The sequence below is a fragment of the Belonocnema kinseyi genome, chromosome 8 (genome assembly GCF_010883055.1).
Source record: "Belonocnema kinseyi isolate 2016_QV_RU_SX_M_011 chromosome 8, B_treatae_v1, whole genome shotgun sequence".
NCBI classification, from domain to species: Eukaryota; Metazoa; Arthropoda; class Insecta; order Hymenoptera; family Cynipidae; genus Belonocnema; species Belonocnema kinseyi.
Window position 1 is genome coordinate 106,275,827 of NC_046664.1, and position 18,190 is coordinate 106,294,016.

The 18,190-nt window shown below is 37.5% G+C and overlaps 1 protein-coding gene across 2 annotated transcripts in view; it reads left to right on the plus strand.

Annotated features, from left to right (window-relative positions):
• LOC117177948 (protein groucho-like) overlaps positions 1–18,190 on the plus strand; it is a 201,259-nt gene that overhangs the window by 172,045 nt on the left and 11,024 nt on the right. For both annotated transcript variants that reach the window (XM_033369078.1, XM_033369079.1), the window contains exons 6-7: positions 2,097–2,355; positions 6,186–6,211. In XM_033369078.1, coding sequence (XP_033224969.1) covers positions 2,097–2,355; positions 6,186–6,211 — 285 coding nt within the window. The remainder of the gene's footprint in view (positions 1–2,096; positions 2,356–6,185; positions 6,212–18,190) is intronic.

The window sequence follows — 18,190 nt, forward strand, 5'->3', positions numbered from 1 at the left end:
CAAATTATTATTTATTTTTATTATAAAAAATATTTATTTTCTATTTTTACGTATCCTAAAATATTTTCCAATCTTATTTTTTTTAAAAATTCAAAAATGCCTTTTTTAAAATTATTTCATATTATTTTATTGCGTATTGATATGTGTAATTTTAGTTTAATATTATCCGGATAGTTGATAACATGTGCACTTAGAGTGCGCCCAGAGAAGATACGACCATGCTTTCAAAACCCCGCAGAGTGGCAGACGAAAGAGGCGGCACTGTCGCTTACACAAAGGAGCTATTATATTTTAGTTGAAATATGCCAGCATTTAAAATACTTATTATTTCTACTAAACATAGTTTTTATGCAATGTATTTATATGGTGTTAATACTTATCATATTGCAAATATTAACAGGTTTGGCTTGTTGCGGTAGGTGCAATAGTATTAAAGATCATTTTTTTTCTTGTCAACTACTTTATAGCCACGTTTATGAAAATATTAAATTTCTGAAAAAGATATAAGTTGTCAAGGCTTTGAAGAATAAATTTAAAAAATCGAAGTTTTCTACTCAAATTTGACAATATAGGAGCTTGTCAAAATTGACTATGTTCTTGAAGCGCATTATTTCGGTGCTTTTCGGGGAATAAAGGATGACAGTTCCTCACCACATTTTTACACAATAACCACTGAGCATGCAATCGACGCAAAAATAAAGACACATTCGCATAGCATGTACCGTTTTTTTATGCCATTTTTTTTTCTTTAAGATATTCACGCCCAAACTGACCGGACAACGTGAAAAAATTAGAGAGTAGTCTGGTGCTTGCCAACGCCAGAAGATTTTTCCACTAGGGGTATTAATGACAAATTCCATGAGACTATCCTGGTCAAGTATAGCGCTAGGGCTAGTTATTATCCTTGCAAATTCAAGAATTCCACTGTTAAATATTGAAATTGTGCATTTTCCAATGGAAAGCCTGAATTGTTGAGTTTTTTAAAGTTTACTGCCTTCAATATTGTAAACAATTGAATTTTTTATGTTTTTAAATTGAACCTTTTAAGATTATGCACTATCATTTAAATTGCAATAAATTATACAGAAAGGCTTAACCGAGGAAATCTATGTTCCAAAAATGTTATTAATTTTATTCATTTCTTACTAGTTATATTTAAAATAAGGCAAAAAGCAAAAGGCAAAAAGTTACAAAAAGCGATTAAAAATACAATTTTTCGTTTAAAATTCCTCCTCCATATGTTCTTTTAATTTCAAATATAATTATTAAATATTACTAACCAAATTAATAACACGTATAAAAAAATTAATTTGTTTTAAAAAAACATTACATTTTAAAAAGTCAGTTTTTTTCGTGCAAAAAGCCATAAAAAAATAATTCATGCTATGAAATTCAAATTGTTAAACATTGTGCAATTTACAAACACCCTGAAATAAAACACGGCATCGTGATTGTACCCTCGATTGCACTGATGTTTTCCTATGCGAAAATAAAATTATGGAGATGCAATCTTATTGCTATTTCGTTACTCCTGAAGTAAAGAAGGCAAATAAAAAAAAGAGTTAACTTTCATGGCTGACCAATTTCCTGGGTTTTTTGAAAATCAATTTGTCTAAATTGCTTTTTACACACCTTTATTACTATTTCGTAACGACAATTATCGGTTGTTTCATGCTTGACGGATATACATATATCCGCGTCGTATATATTCCGGGTGCATTCCCTTTTTTCAGGAAACAAAATTATTTATTCGGCCACAAACACACGGCAGCAGTCAGCAGCATTCGAGTTAGTCGTACCGGGAAATCTACTTTTCAGAGCAACATGCGAATTTATTTATTTATCCGTGGCTTTCTGAGTCACGTTCCACAAACAGACTCTTCTAACGAATCCTTTGCGCTTGTGCATACGACAACAGTCGCCAGACCTGTCTGGTTTACTGCCACGGTTTCTGGCTCTCTGTTATTAAATTACTTTGATACATATTCTTTTGTTTTCCTTGTTCGCGTTTGTCACCTCTTTTTTAAGCTATCATCGCACAGTATTGCTGTAGATTTTTTTCAAAACTGAAAATAATTAAAAACTTTTTTCTGCAGCAACAAAGGCCAGAAGTGCCGAGGATATTCGCTCAACAGATGCCACCTACGGCTGCAATGCCACATCCAGGTCTTGCAGGTCTTCCTGGCATTGGACCTGGACCTGGGCTTCCAGTACCGACGTCTGCATCTGCAGCACTTCTTGGCCTTGGAATTCCTGCTGGAGCTAATCCTGGTGGAAATTCCGCTCATCCTTTAGGAATAATGCCAAAGCCAGATTTGCATCGAGGACAATCCGATGAGATCAAAGCCAATGGAGGTAAATTACATTTCTACATTTGAACTTTAATGTAAAACGCGCAAGAAAAAGATTACTTTGGAAAGACAAATTTAGAAGTTATACACCCCCAGATTATATTTTCTAAACGATCTCCAAAAATAAATTCTAAATACGGCTCACGCACTGGAGACTTATAAATATTCTTTTCATGTCCAAATAACTTTATTATGAATCTAAACGCAAAACAGACCTTTTGTCGACCTTCTACTTTTTTTTTGTTTTAATTATTTTTCAGAATCTTGAAGACACACATTTTTCATAGTTTATCTCCTCCCGATATCATGTTGACAAAATAACGTCACCTCTTCACACCCGCCAATCTTCGCTGACGCTTCGCTGCCTGAACGTTTTGTTTCAAGTTTAGGAAGAGGAAAAGAAATGTCACTTGTTTCTACAGTTTCCATACAATTTTCTGCACCATCTGCACGTTCCAGCAATTTGAGCCCTCTTCAATAAGATATACATAATGCTTCGAAGACTAGTTTACTTTCCTAGAACGTTTATTCTGCGTCTTCATTGTAAACCGCTGGCACCTTGATATCCGAGCGTGTAAACGGTACTTCCGCTTTCGCGATACAAGTATTCCTGATCTTATCTTGCTCGACTGCTCTCAGAAAGAACGAGGGGATGCACGCTGCCTTACAGCTGTCTTATCACCCTCATCTTGCAATTATCCATCTCGCACCACTTTCTCCTTTCTAATCGGACGTTAGCGTTCTTGAATGTAGGATCTTAAATTATGTATCTTTGACAGAGGCACTTATCATATTATGACTAAATCGTTTGCTATTGTGATTTTGTTAAACACAGGTGTAATTAAACTTTGTAATTAAACACTCCTCGATAGATTTTTAGCTTTTATTTTATATTTGTTTATGAAAGCTTTGTACCTTTTTGATAATTCTATTGAAAAAATAAACTAGTCGTATTTTTTTCAAATTACAGACTTTCGAATTTTATTTCTTTTTGGTCCTTCGGACCAGATGATCGAAAATCAGCGTTCAAGGTGGTTTAGAAAAAAGAAGTATAAATGATCAAGTTTCGTCCTGACGTTTGTGCCGTCGGCAGAGAAACCTCCCAAATTTATATAACTGTTGTAATTGCTATACATAGGAAATTTTTCTGTTCGGAAATTTAAAAAACTAAAGAGTACGCCATTGTTTGGGTCCTGACTCGATACGCTACTGTAAGTGCACGAATTGAAACACTTCTCTTGTAAGCGTACTTGTCGAGTTCGCCGTGTACGACCTCGATTTCGCTGGTCTCTCTAGTTACATCCTCGTTTTCCTGCTACGATACGAGTAAGAACGTTCGCACTTGTACACAGCGAAACGCTGACAAAGTCACGGCAACTCGACGTAGGCTATCTCTCTCTCACTCTCATTTTAGCTCTCGCAATTTTCTGGCTCTCTTTCTCACAAGAGCACTCGGAATTTCCTCGCAGCAAGAGAGTGCACCCAACCCTCCACCCGCCCATCCCTTTCCATTCTCACACACCTTCTCAAACCCTCCAACTCCCACTTCCTCTTCCTTTTCCACCACCTTCTGTTCTACTTCGCCATAGGCGCCGACATTTCCGCTTTCAAAGAAGAATGAAACCTTCATTCTTCAACATTCTACCGTAATGCGTCATAAATCATTATAATGTACGCCTCCAAGATCTGAAAGGACTTCTGAAATATTGTAGTTGCAAGGCTACTTTTATTTTATCTCTTGCACAAAATCCGATGATTGATGCGACAAAAGTTCATAAAATAATGAAGATGAAAGTCCATTTTCAGTTACTTTGTGAAAATTAAGTATGAAAGTACTAATGGCCACTCATATTTGAAAAGAGAAATAAGATCGTGGAGTTTGAATATGCACCATGCTGACGCGGATATCTCTGGCATGCGCAGTCGTGATTCCTGTATATTTGCAGGTTATGTTACATTATGTGCGAACCTAAAAATATACGCCAACATAAAGCCTAGAAGTTGTATTGAAATATTTAATTTCAAAGATTTATTTTCTTCTTTCTCAAAGAGAGAATACAATTTATTTAATACATCAAATACAGTCAAAATCGCGTATGCTTTATTGCACAGATAATAACAAAGATAATAAAAATGAAACTTTTGAGAAAAAAGGTTGGATAATTTTTTTAAGGAAGCGCCAATGCTTGTCAACCGCCCTTTGCTAAGAAGTCTACTACTCCAGTTTCCTAATTACGTTATTCCACGCATATAACTCGAGGCAGCCTCTATTATTTCTCATTTCCCGGTGCTATCGACAAGTTAGATAATGAAAACGTCAGCGTCCCGTTCAGACCACGGATTTCAAACTGGAGGTCAATTCAATTCAAGTTTATGATTCATCTCATCTCCCACAATCTTATTACCGTTGACAATTTAAAACATTCTGAATTTCATAAGATCTCACTTATCTTATCTTTATATATACCCAAATCATTTGACGAACTTTCAATAAAATTATCTGAGAGTCCTGCAGTTCTTGTACAATGATTTTTTTAATTCCTAATTATCTGAAATATGGGAAAAAGTCCGGTAAAATTATCAGCGAATTTTATCTTGCCATGCACGTATTCTTAATTTTGTTATCCGCTGTTGCATCCTTTTTCTCTGGAAGTTCCATCTTGCAGTAATTGATTAATGGACTTGGGCGAGCTCGATTAAGGCGTTATCGACGCGATTCTCGCCGAGTTGTGAACCGTGTTTTATTTCAATCCCCGACTAGATAGTTGATATCCCAGGATAGTAGGTAGTACCACTCACCCCCCATCGTTCTTCTTTGAACGAAACGACCTCTTTGCGTTTTAGTACAAAATTATGCGCGCTCTTCCGTGTCCGTTTACGAGTTGGGGGTCGAAATGCTTGGGGTAACTTCGATGGGTTAAGGGAGGTGACGCACATTAGCGAGTTAGGAGTTGGAAGATAGTGCTCCCAAGCTTCCTTCAATTCTTTTTCTAAGCTTTTCTGCCTCGTATACCTCTCGAAGTCGGTAATAATCGGGAAATATGAGAAAATTTTTCCTACGAACCTTCAATGGGAAGCCACCCTCCATAACTCGAGTCTATAACTCCAGTTATACGATAGATATATCCAGATATAAATGTAGCTGTGTGAACATCCGGATATTCGAAACCCCAATATCTCTGCACATAAAGCACTCGTGTTACGATGAGGATAACTGCGACGTGTTTCCTCGGTAGGTTTACAACTTTTTTGATTCTGTCTAATTCATCGTGATTCTCTTATCAGTTCTCAGTTTTCTTTTTCAGTTTTCTTTTTCTTTTTTTAAAAATTTTAAATAAAAACATCAGAAGATCATGATTCGCAAAAATTTATTGAAGCTGAATTTTAATTGTGCAAACTTAACTTTCAAAACATTCAATTCGATTTCGTGCCATTATTGGGGGTATTGATATGCGAGGACAATTATACCATTGAGACGAAGATATCGTTTAGATATTTTTTACGAGTCAAAGTGTACCTGGTACGTGGGGATGGTGGTTGGTGCAATCGAGGAGGGCAAACTATGAACTCTGCTCCGTGAGGACAAAGCCTCTGTTGAAGATCCTTCACCCCATAATGGTGTCCTCGGTTTACTCTTCCCGTTCCGTCTCCTCACTCTACTTCTACTTCAACTCTATCCTCTCTCAGAAATCCTCGACAGCTCTGACTCCTTTCTAGGGTATTTGAGGAAATCTATCTTTCTTCCGACCAGCGTCGTATTACTTTTTTTTTTTACTTTCTACCTTCCATGTTTTAAATCAAATAATATAATTAAATTTCCCTTTTATGTTGCAGGTCTAAACTCGGCAGATGAGAGACATGTGAGTACAACCATATTTTGACACCTTGATAAAATAGTAGTTAGCTACTACAAGATCAAAGCTTGAGCTGATTGAAGATTTGAGGGAGGACTTGTGGACGCGAATGAGAAGTTTAGATTTAGAAGGCATTTTATAGTTTGCTCTCCTTTCAAGGTTCGGAATTGCCCGTGAACTTGTTTAGAATCTTGTGGGCTAATATTCAATTTAGGGCGTACTCTTGTGCCCCTTTCCCCTATTGGCGGACTGACGAATGTCCCTCCCACGGGCACTGAATGGTTTCGTGTAGATTCAGGGATTTTTCTGTATCCAACTATCCACAGAGGGAGAAAACGTGCGAGAAGGTCTCGCAAGATCAAGGGGCAGATAACGCGGGGATTAGCAGAGGATATGTAGAGGTGGAATCCGGAGTTCGCGGGATAATGATGTCGGCTTATAAGTGCTGCTCGAGAGCTCTCACGTATACGGTGACTACGTGCGCTTTTCAACGAGGGAATATTCAATGCTCTAACTCCCCTCATCCTCAGGGTTACTCAGCCTACGAATCAACGCTATATATTTCCACTCGAGGACTCCTTCCACCAAGTGGTCGTTTTAGTCGATACTTGATTTTCATCACCCCTGATTTATTAAAATATGCATTCTCATCCAAAACTGTTGTTCCTATTGAGGTTCTGAGCTATTAGAACTACTGAAATACTTTAGCGTGGCTGTTGGAGAGAGACCCGATCATAAAGAAAGTGACCGTAGTGTTAGGATATAAATAAAAAATTAATCCTTTTTGTGGGAATTGTTTCTTTCCGGAAATTGGGTAGTGGATTTACAGAGCCCACAAGTGTAGAGGTCGAAGCAATTGCGATAAAAACAAAAGTTTTCAATCCCAGCCCCTGTTTCTTTAACCGCGCGTTGAAAAGGACGTTAAGCGCCCTGGGTTCGCGTAATATTTCACCTCGTAAAAAAGATCAGATAGGTACCCTCATCCTCAGTATGCACGTACCTGGGTTGGGTGGAAATCGAGAGGTTAGAGGCAAAAGAGCCGGTGAAGTGGGATGGGATGGAGATGAATATAAAAGCCCTCGCTTCGCGAAACCTGAACGTGAGCGTAAAAAGCTCGTCGTCAAAAGCATCAGGGTACATAAAGCAACGTCGGCGCCCGACCGCTTCGCGTTTATTAAAATCTCCCTGAAAAACGTTAACGCGCTTACACCAGCCCTCTACGGCTTCACGATACTCTCCACGAATCGCCGGAATCGATATACGATCCTCGCTCTGTGGACGTGATCATTTAAAAATATATGTATAACCCCAGGCTTCCGCTTTCATAAAAATGCGTGCTCTTGAAGCGAATAGGCGATTTTTCTTTTGATTTTCAGAATACTGAATGTGTACCATGTTTGAGAGAAAATAGAGATTCGATGGTCGAGGTGGAAATGCAATTCTGATATTTTTCACTGGAAAGCTTCACTCGTTTTACAATCAGGAACATATCAAACGTATAAAAATAACCATGGTTATATTTTTTATTTGGAATTTAATAATCTTTCAGGGGTTAAAAATGAACCAATTTCCGAGAGAACTACATTGATAAAATCGAATGGAGAAAGGTATATTTAGGGGATTTTTCCAAAGTTCTGTCTGACATAATTTGAGAGGGTCAGTATTGACCGCTGTTTTAATGCGCATAATTATTAAGGACTGATAATCGAGACTCCATTAGATGGATGAGGATACGAGGCAATAGATTTTCACAGGTCCGTAGCTGGCTACATAATAATCATTCGACTCTTCTTGGTTAGCATTGTTTTCCCGCCTGAAGAGCCCACTTGGCCCAGAAGTACAGCCCTGAGGGCTATGAAATTGAAATATGAATGCTAATGGGAAGGGCCTGCACGGACACGGAGCTGTATAATGTTACTGTCTGTGGCACGTATCTCCTTCCCTCGGTCCCACTGCCTTAATGGCCAAGCCTATCCTCCAAGTACCCACTCGAAAAGGTACATCATATAGATATCAGTATCGCCACACGCACACGGGATGCCATAACGTCGTACTCGAATTGCAGGATTATCCACCCGAGGTGCAACTACACGTGTGTGGATGAATTACAGCCTCGTTATCTCGAATTTGTCCTTACTCCGTCTTACACCACAGCCTTGGCCCATTTCGATCCGATATAAACCTACTGTTATTACGGACCTTATTTCTTTTCCGATAAATCGCCGCTTTCGAGATAGTTATTCTTCGACCTCCTTGCTTCAAATAATCCTTCGAGTTTCTCGCTGCAATCGTAAATTGCTGATAGATTCGATCATTACTGCTCGCTTTTTACTGGTTGCAATTAAACCACAAGAACTCAGGCTCTTAAATCTCAAATTCTCTTCTACACTTGTAAAACCTGGAAATCCTAAATAAAAGTTCGTAAACCCTTTAGGTCTTTAGGACTTGCAAATTAGATTGAATTTTTTAAAAGCTGTTTTCAAGGCAAACCTTGTCAATTTGAGTCTTCTTAACTTTAAATATACTGACGCTAAAGTGCTCTTAAACTAAAACTTTTACAACTATAAGTGCTTCTCAAATTAGGTATTTTACTTCTAGAAAAAGTTTCAAGTGCCCATGGTAATTTAGACGCTCTTCGAAATTATTTACTACCTACAAGATCCCATAAAGTAAACATTTTCCCACGACCGTTGCGATATTCTTTAAAAGTTCTCTTTCAGTTTTCCGCTCCCTGCATATTTTTAATTAACGTCTCTTAGAAGTAAAAGGAATTTCAGCTACTCGATACTTTTTGCTTCTGGATTTATCAGCCCTTTCCGCCAATTCGCATTATTTCCTCTTCGTCAATCAATCTCGTTCAAAACGAGAGACGCTTTCTTTTAAGAAGGAAGATTTCCCCTAGAATTTAGTTGCGGATTTAGAGATAGCAAATCTTTCACGAGAAGATGCTCCCGTGTGAGAAATATTTCCCCCTTATTAAATCGACTTTGGAGGGTGTAGAGTCACATCTGCATATTCATCCCCGACCCTATAGAGAGGTGGCATCAACTCATAACGAATTCATAAAACGGAAAGAAGCGAGACTCCAGGGAAAAGAAAAATGGGTGGAAAAGGAACAAATGGCGAGGGAAAATAAAACGGAAGGAAATAGGATTTAAAATTTCAGCTCGGCGCCACACGGTTCGTTTGCGGGAAGAGACCTTTCAAGAGGGTTATCACTTTCTAGCTCTTTAGACGATTACTTTTCAGTTCGTTAAAACACACGAACACTTTGGCAAGAATAAAAATTCGAATAGTAGGAATTGCTTGCTTTATTTGACTGAGTGTTTAATTCTTTAATATTAATTTGCTAGTGAAAATGATTATTCTTTTTTTATTCATGGATATACCGAGCGCGGACGTTGCAAAAAGACCCTATTTTTTTGGAATCCCAGTGCGGTGGCCACGGGGTTTTGAATGTTTGACAGGCTGCTTGTTATACAGTGACTAGAAATATAATTTAGGAATATAAAACCACTTAACTTTGAGGATTTCTTCTTTCCAGCAAAATAGAAGTAGGAAACTAGAAATAGAAGATAAGAAAGCGATACAATTCGAGTAACAAAAGCTGTCTTTGTCGATCTTTCAATGTCACTTGAATCGACTTTCCTCTCGAAAAATAATTTTCCTTTGACATAGTAGGGATTCACAACAGGGAACATCGATATACTCAACTATTGATAATATTTCTTCCGAAGAAAGATCACAGCTTATTCAATGAGAGCTATTTTCCTGCAGCAGTCCATTTGGCATTGGCTGCCTATGTATTCTGCACACCCGGTTCATTCTCACCCACTCACCCTCCGTTTTTCTCTGTCCTTTTTATCTCTTTTAATCCCATCATCGAGTCGAGTAGAGCTGCGCACAGTACTGCGACGAGGCCGTCGTCGTTGGTCGGTAAATTAAATCTCGAATAAAGTGCAAATAAACGGGCGCAAAAAACGCGGACGACGGCTCTGCATGGGGGTTTGGGATAGGTCGAAAAAGAATGGGTGTGGTCGAGAAAGACGAAACGAAAAAAGAGGAGGTTTAAATAAAGTACACCGTAAAAAAGTGGTAGAAGAAATAGGGTTTAGGGAGGTTAAGCTAGGGGTAATGCGAAAAAAAATTTCGGCTCAGCGATGGAGTGTAATTTATTTTAATTAGAGTGGCTGCATTATGTAAGCTGTATATAGCGGGTGACGCGTTGGTGAAAGGGTTGATAGGGTCGAGAGATCGTAAAGCCTGACGCGACCCCCACCCTCTTGTCTCAACCCTTTAAATGCCCGTCGACCCGCTTAAAGCTCCTGCGAGCTTGCTCCTCCAGCCCCCAAGGGGCTAGAACAGACTAATTCACCCTCTGCTCCTTTACCATCCCAACCTCCTCTAAACCCCAATCCTGTAGTATCTAATCCCCATCCTCTTCTACCACCAACCCTTCGCATCACACCACGCTCCGCGGATATAGAAAGGCGCTCCGATCCCTCGGCCTTACCGACACCTCTGATCTCGTTAGGGACGCATTAATTAATTTACAAGATGGCGTCTGAAGGACGCGGTAGGCCAGAGTTGAGGGTGTAAGGGGGCTGGTAAAGGGTTGTAAGGGGCGGCGGTATATAGAGAACGCGAAGCACTACGGCACGTTTTAATTACTAATTGAAACGTTCCTAGAGGGCGATAGGAGGGGTTTTGATCCCATCCCCTTGCAAACTCAGGCTCTTTGGATCCAATGACATGCTCCAATCCTACCGTTTCACCCCTTATTCGAGACTCTTCAGGAGATACTTAATATTTTTTAAAAACATGAGCCCCTTCGACTTTCCCAAAATTTGTTTGATTCTTCTCCAATCATCATCATTCTTCGTATTATTAATTTCATAATTATATTTCATAATTTCAAATTCAACAATGTATTGTTTTGTCACGAACTTGGATCATTCTAAGTTTGAGATATTGACAGATGTCGATACCAGGAGTCTGTAATTATAAAGCAGCCAGAAAACTTGTCGAAGGGTTAGAATTAGTAATTAATTATACCTTTTTTTAATAATCATATTTAACCTAATATAGAATTCGACGAATGAATTGCATGGCATAAAAAGGAGATGCGACTTTATAAATGGGAAAGGATACTAAAATAGGTGCATTGAAGTCCAGTATCTCTGCACAAGGGAACCTCGCATACTTTTACGATGCGCTCGCTTTACGATCGACTGAACTTTTTATTAATTTGCCGCCGGTAATTAGTTCGTAATTTAATGAGGCGGCCGTAAATGCTCGACGGTACGACCGGCCCGTAATTACGCCTCCGTATTTCATAATAATCGTTTCTTCGCGAATCTTTTCCCTTCCCTTTTCTTCGGATCCCTTTTGCAGTCGTAAAAGCGGAACCAGTGTTCGTTACTAAATTCAATTTTCTACCCCACTCGCTTCGTATTCACAGATCATCCGTTAATATTCTACACTGTGGGTGCAAACTCTGGGACTGGGGTGAAAAGTGATCTTCAACATCATTTAAAATTATATATAAACGTTCTCACTTTTAATTACTTAACTCTTAAATGGTAATGCTGGCTCACTCGTTCCTCGCACAAAGCTTCTCCCCTTCCTAGCTTGAAGAGTTTATTTGTTTACTATATTATGTTGCTTAAACAAATGATCAAATAGGCAATATAGTCATTGATCCTTATACTAGGACAGTTTATGAGATTTTATGAATTTTGCCCAATTTTTAGAGCACTTTGCAGCACTTTTCAAAGCACCAGGCGCAATTGACCCAGCGTTACCATTTAAGGGTGCCGAAAATGACAATAATATTTAAGGGTTAAGTTTAACTGAGTTAGGACATTTACTTTTTTCCTGGGTTGACAAAATTTTCTTTAGTTAAAGAAAAATATTTCTGTAAATCATCTTATTCTTAACAAAGAAAAAGGACCTTCGTAAATTAAACATTTTTGAGAAAATTTAATTGTCTGCATAAAACATATTAATGCTAGCTTAATACGGTATGGTTATCGAGGGAAGTACGCTTCTTCTCGGAGTACATTACAAAAGTCATTACTTGACTATGCCGAAGGGAAAGTTTGTGTGCGGATGTAAGTTGCCGAGTGAAAACGATATGATAATAAATTATAGTTAAACCATACCCTTACCCGCGAGTACCGCATTACCTATCACGCGCATGTACGATCCTAGAGTGCCTTTTACGATATTCTAATGAATTTCAATGAATGAAAGCACTGGCGGAAGAAGCGAGTGAGGGTTACGGGCGGGGGGGGGGGGGCCCATTGTCCTGAAAGGGGAGACAGGAGAAAGAGAGAAGGGAAAGGTGGGAGAGAAAAAATAGAAAAGAGAGGCACAGTAATTGAAAAGCCCGTCGAGATCTCGATCGTTGCTTTATCTCACGTACTTCATGGACTCGCCTTCCTCTTTTATCTTGCTCTTCTCCCAGACCCTTCAAAAAAACCTGCCAACAATGCCTTCGAGGCGCATTCTCGCGTGGTTACCAACGCGGACTTGCGGTTTAACGAATGGCTACGTAAACCTGGCCGCCTCGGCGCTTTAAGGTCATTACACAACGCAAAAAAGAAAAAGAGCTAATGGCCCCTGCCGATGCCAAAGAGCCCAAGAGGACGACAAAGAGAAAAAGGGAAGGCTCGTTCAACTCCAATCGGATGTCTGATTTACGACGGCAGTTCCGGAAAAAACAGTCTCTTCTTTCTTGGCTCCGGAACATCCCTATTTGTTCAGAAACTATATGTCAAATTGGAATGGATATTTTTTTGTATGGTTTTATCTACCCTTTATGAATTAGTAGAAAAAAGTAGAAATATCTGCAATCTGTATCCACCCTCTATTAAATGCCTTATAGGAACTTATACAAGTGGACAAAAGTGTATATTATATAGAACCGTATAGAGCCAAATAGAATTTATAAGATTTCTATATGGCCTTATATGGTTCTATATCTCCTTTTGTCCATTTCTATAGGATTTTATAAGACATTTTTTAATGGAAAAGTCAACAGAAAAATGTTGTTCTCTTGTAAGAATTGCGGATAGAACGTAGAAAGCATTCATCATTGGGTTGTTCCGTGTGCAGAAGACACAATTTCCGTTACACTGCATCGCACTGTTCAGTAAAGTTACGTGTTCCAGGCCCGATGTCGGAAATGTTTGTAATTGATTGTGAGTTTGTTTAACTTTTATGCAATTTCTTAGCAGTTTTGCGAAAAATGAAAATTCGTGAATCAAAAATTCAGGAAGCAATCATAGAATTCCGAGACTAAATTTCGAATAGCACAAAGGCATTTTGGTAAAGGACGTAATAATAATAATACGTTTTGCATCGCAGGAGGTCGACGAAGTCGATAATAATAACAGCAATAATCATAATAATATCGATAACCCCAGGAGCGTCGGGTGTGTTCTCACGGCGTGTTGTTGCATAAAATTGTAAAACCCTCGACGCTGCTCGCCGAGATAGCTTCAAACAGAGACGAGTTAATTTAAAAATGCAAATTCCACCGCAGAAACCGGATGGGGGAGGGACGAGTCGGATGTAGGAAGAGAGAGGCGAAAAAGATAAAAGAAGAAAGCGAAAAGAGAGTGAAGAGATACTATATGCATATATATTGTTTTAAACACATTCACATAGAAGAAAAAATATGTCAATAAATTTTTACTTGATTAAAAATAGTTTAAAAAATTCTTTCATGTTCTTTCGTTATTTATTACGTGTAGTTTAATTCCGCTATTCAAATATATTAGAGTTGAATATAGCATTGATCATTTAAATAAAAGTTAGTATAATTGTTCAGAGAGCATATATATTTTGGGACCTCGCTCATGTCTTACGCCTTATTGTTGTGACAGACTGCAATTACACTGTAACTTGTCTTTAAGCAGTCAGGGGTTTAATGCGATCCAAGAATTGATGCCGCGGTGATTTCGTGATGCGGATAGTGCGAAGAGGCGCTGCTCAGTCAAGCGTGATAAACATCTAGAGGGGCGCAATCTTCGCGCTTTAATTGTATCAGGTTGCGTCATGCATTCAAATCCAACAGAAATAGTTCAGCGGCCCTGCCTCCTTACGCTCGGGTTCTCTGAACTTACCCTCAAGGCTACTGCAGGCTATACCCGAAACAATTCTTGAGTCCAAGTTCCTGTGTAGTGTGTACTTACAATTAGGAGTGAGCACGGGGCAGGCATAATCAATAGACTAATGTAGGCTTTGGCCCTAGGGGCCTAGGAGGGCCATGAAGTCGAGGCGGGCGGTTTTTGGGAAAGTTAAGTTCAGCTAATGTAAATCAGTGGAAAATCAGCTTTGGAATTATACGATCTACGAAATATGGTTTCTTATTCATTTGAAAAATGTTAACTTTCTTTGATTTGAAACGGTGCCTTGTTGCTTTCGTTGACCCACGAACCCAAAAATAACCCATGAACCTGCATTCAACCTGAAAGCCCGCTCTCAGCCTGTAAACTAAAAAAAAAAAATTAGTAGCTTTGTTCTGACAAATTTAACCTTAATAGGATTAGGAACGCTTTTAATTTGTTCGATCTTCTACTTTTTCAAAACGTTTCAAGCTTTTAAGTTAAATTTTAATTCACGGGGTTTACGGGTTCTGTGGGGATGTGCAATTGCCGGATGCATGTGGGTTGCCGGGTTTATTGCGTGTCTGCGGGTCAACCTGGCCCGTCCCTCAATATATAACATTTTTCGACAGTTTTTAGTTTCCTGTCAACTTAAGGATTTAAGTGATTTATTTATTTGTAAAATAATGGATGTAACATTTTTTTGTCTTCCAATGCATAAAATAATTTGAACAATGTATTCTAATTGTACGTGATACTTGTATATTTTATGGAAACATATTTCGCACTAATTTAAATATACGCTTTGCGTTTAATTTAAATCACCCCGTGACAACGTTCCACTGAGCATCGAGATTCAAATAAACGAGAACGTCGTATTTTAGCGTCTCATTTTTTAGCACTGTGTGTCGCAGTCATTAAATATTCTATGCATGGATGAGTGACCAGAGTGCAAAGTAATGTACACCGAAAAAAAAATTTTCATCCGAGGCATTTCTATATAAACTGGAGGTCATCCTCAATTCAAGCGTGATTGCAGTGGTAAAAATACTTAAAAACAGGGAAAAGTGGAATGCACAATTAAATTGGATTGTCAGCTATTGTTCATAACCTAGAATTTAAAATAATCGAAAAATATTTGAGTATAATTTTATTATATTGGAATGATCTAAGCAGTTTTACAATATTGGTCTTTTTCATTTTAAAAAGCCTGCCATTCTTAAAATCTTCCAAAATTTTTTTGATTAAAAAAGCATTCATTTTACACTCTTCTTCGCAAATACCAATTCTATATAAGCTAAATTTCGTTGGTTTTGAACTTTTGGATATCCTTTGTGAATCCCAAAATAATTGTTCTAAGAGTTAAATTAACACAGCTCAATGTTGGCGGATTGACCTTCAGTATTTTAGTATTCGGTTCGGACATTTTTTAAGCTAATACAAATTTCGAACAAAAGTCTGACTGTGGTTGAAAAAATTTGTTTTTCAGGTTAACATTGTTAATTTCAATGTAAAATTTTGTTTTTCAAGTTAACATTGTTTCTTGAAACATATTAAAATAAAATAATAACTGATTATTCGTGTTCTATTGAAATAAATTTACAATGTCTTGCTTACTTATGAAGTCAGGAGGTCTTTTTATGCACAATTACCATACTTTCAATTATTTTAATAATATTGTAAAGTTTTGTAAAATGGTTAATATATATTAGAAGAGGAATATTGAAAAGTATTAATTTCACAAAGAGTTTACATGTTAAACAAGTTGTACCTATATATGCAATGAATCTGTATTTGGAAATTACAATTTTTTCAAAAATTCATGTTTATACTATGGATAGACATTAAAACTCAGAAGATTATATTTGCTTCTCTACTTAAAGCTTAATAATCAAATTGATGATACTCCAAACATACAGAAACATTTATTATCTCAATTTTTCAACAAATGGATTTATCGCTTTTTGTTCACTTCTCGTATAAAACTCGTATAATTTTTGAGGTTTTCTTGTCTAATATTGCAAGCCCTTTTTTAAAAATAAAACTACTTGTGAGGAATCGTAAAATCTCATTTTAATCTATTTATCACATTTAGCACTTAGCAGCTCTTTCTGCCCTTCCTACCCTGAATCGTTAAATCTCGAGTGTATTTCCAAGCTGGCAGGCGGTGGATTAATTGCTTCATAAAATCTGGCATCGCTCTCGGAATCTCTCGACCCTTGGAGTAAAGTTCCATTTCTCACTTAGTCACAACATTGAGACGACCCCTCTTTCATAAAACAGTAGTTTTCGCAGAACTTGAATTCGACGATAAACTTAATATCGATGTTTCACGAGGAGGTTTTACTACCACAAGCATTGAAAGGATGCTCGGGTATGAGAATCACTGGGTTCAATCTTGTACCAGCTGGGGTTTGCGGAGTCTTCACCGAGGCAACTCGGCTCGTAACCTCTTGTGGGGTGGCTAGGTAGAGTGAGAAAACAGGCTTCTACGATGGAATTTGGAGTGGTAAGAGAGTTGGAGGAAACTGAAGAGAGGAAGAAAAGTGAGGGACGAAGAAAGAGGAGGAGAAGCCGGAATATGGACAGAGAGCGAGGATGAAAGTTGTAGTACAGCAAGACCCGTGCAGAAATTTTGGTGGGGCACTGGTCGGGCCCCGATCGAGAAAAATGTGACCCCGATAGGGTAATCTGTCTAGCGCCAGACCGTAAATGGAACGCCCTACCCAACAGGGCTCAGATCTGGGCATCCAAAATGGGGGCCCAAATATGGCCCCTCTAATTTTTTATTTCTATAATAAGTAAGATTTAAAAAGTTTTTTATTAATTTTTTTTCAGACTTTGTGTTTTACAAAACACCAATTTTTCAATATTCTACATTATTGAATTGTTTGTATTCCTTGAATTTATCGTTAAAAGTTAGCATTTCCGAGAAAACTTTAATGTTTTAAAATACAATATTCAAATTTAGAACTATTACACAAACACCCACATTTATAAATGAATTTTAATTATGAATATTTTTTAATCTTTTTAATATTCTTTTGGAATATTTTTTGATTGACTAACGCACATGGGGCACGTGGAATGAGATTTTAAAAGTGAGGTAATGTTCGAGAAAATATTAAAAGCATTTGATATATAATGTTACTAATCCTGAAATTCATATATTTTGTATAAAGTAATATTTTTAAGTAATGTGAATGCATAGGCCACAGGAAGTTGACGTACAACTTTAGGAATGGAAATGATTTTCGTGCAGTCTGAGAGGAACAAATGAAGTCGGACTTCCCTAATCTCGAAAGTGACTAGTTCGCAATATATGATATTCGACCTTGACAATATAAATATCTGAAGAATGTTTTAAAAATATTCCAAAAACAGGTAAAAAATATTATATCTTTTAAAAATACATATTGTTATAAATTTAATCATTTTTTCATACAATTTAATTCGAACTGCTAAACATTTTGCAGTATTTCTGTAGTTTTTCATATTTATCGTGTATTTCCTCGAAAACTATCAGTCGTAGGGTACAAGCATATTGAATGTAAAATGTGTGTTATTGAAGGATCTACAACTTTTATTTAAAACTTTTTTGTAAATTTTTATAATTGACTGAAATAAGCGGAAAAACATTAAATTTTTAGTTTTTTGGGATTTTGGCCTTGAAAATCAATTTTGCGTGTATTTTCACCATTATATTTGTGATCAGCGCGTCAAAATACACAAGCATATGAAGTTTCGAATTAATCGGAGGTAAGCGCTTTATGGAAGTTTATCCTTATCTTCATTGTGGATATAAGAAATCTCACTAACAATTTGCTCTTTCCGAACTCGCAATGCACTTTTTGCTTTTAGCATTTTAAGT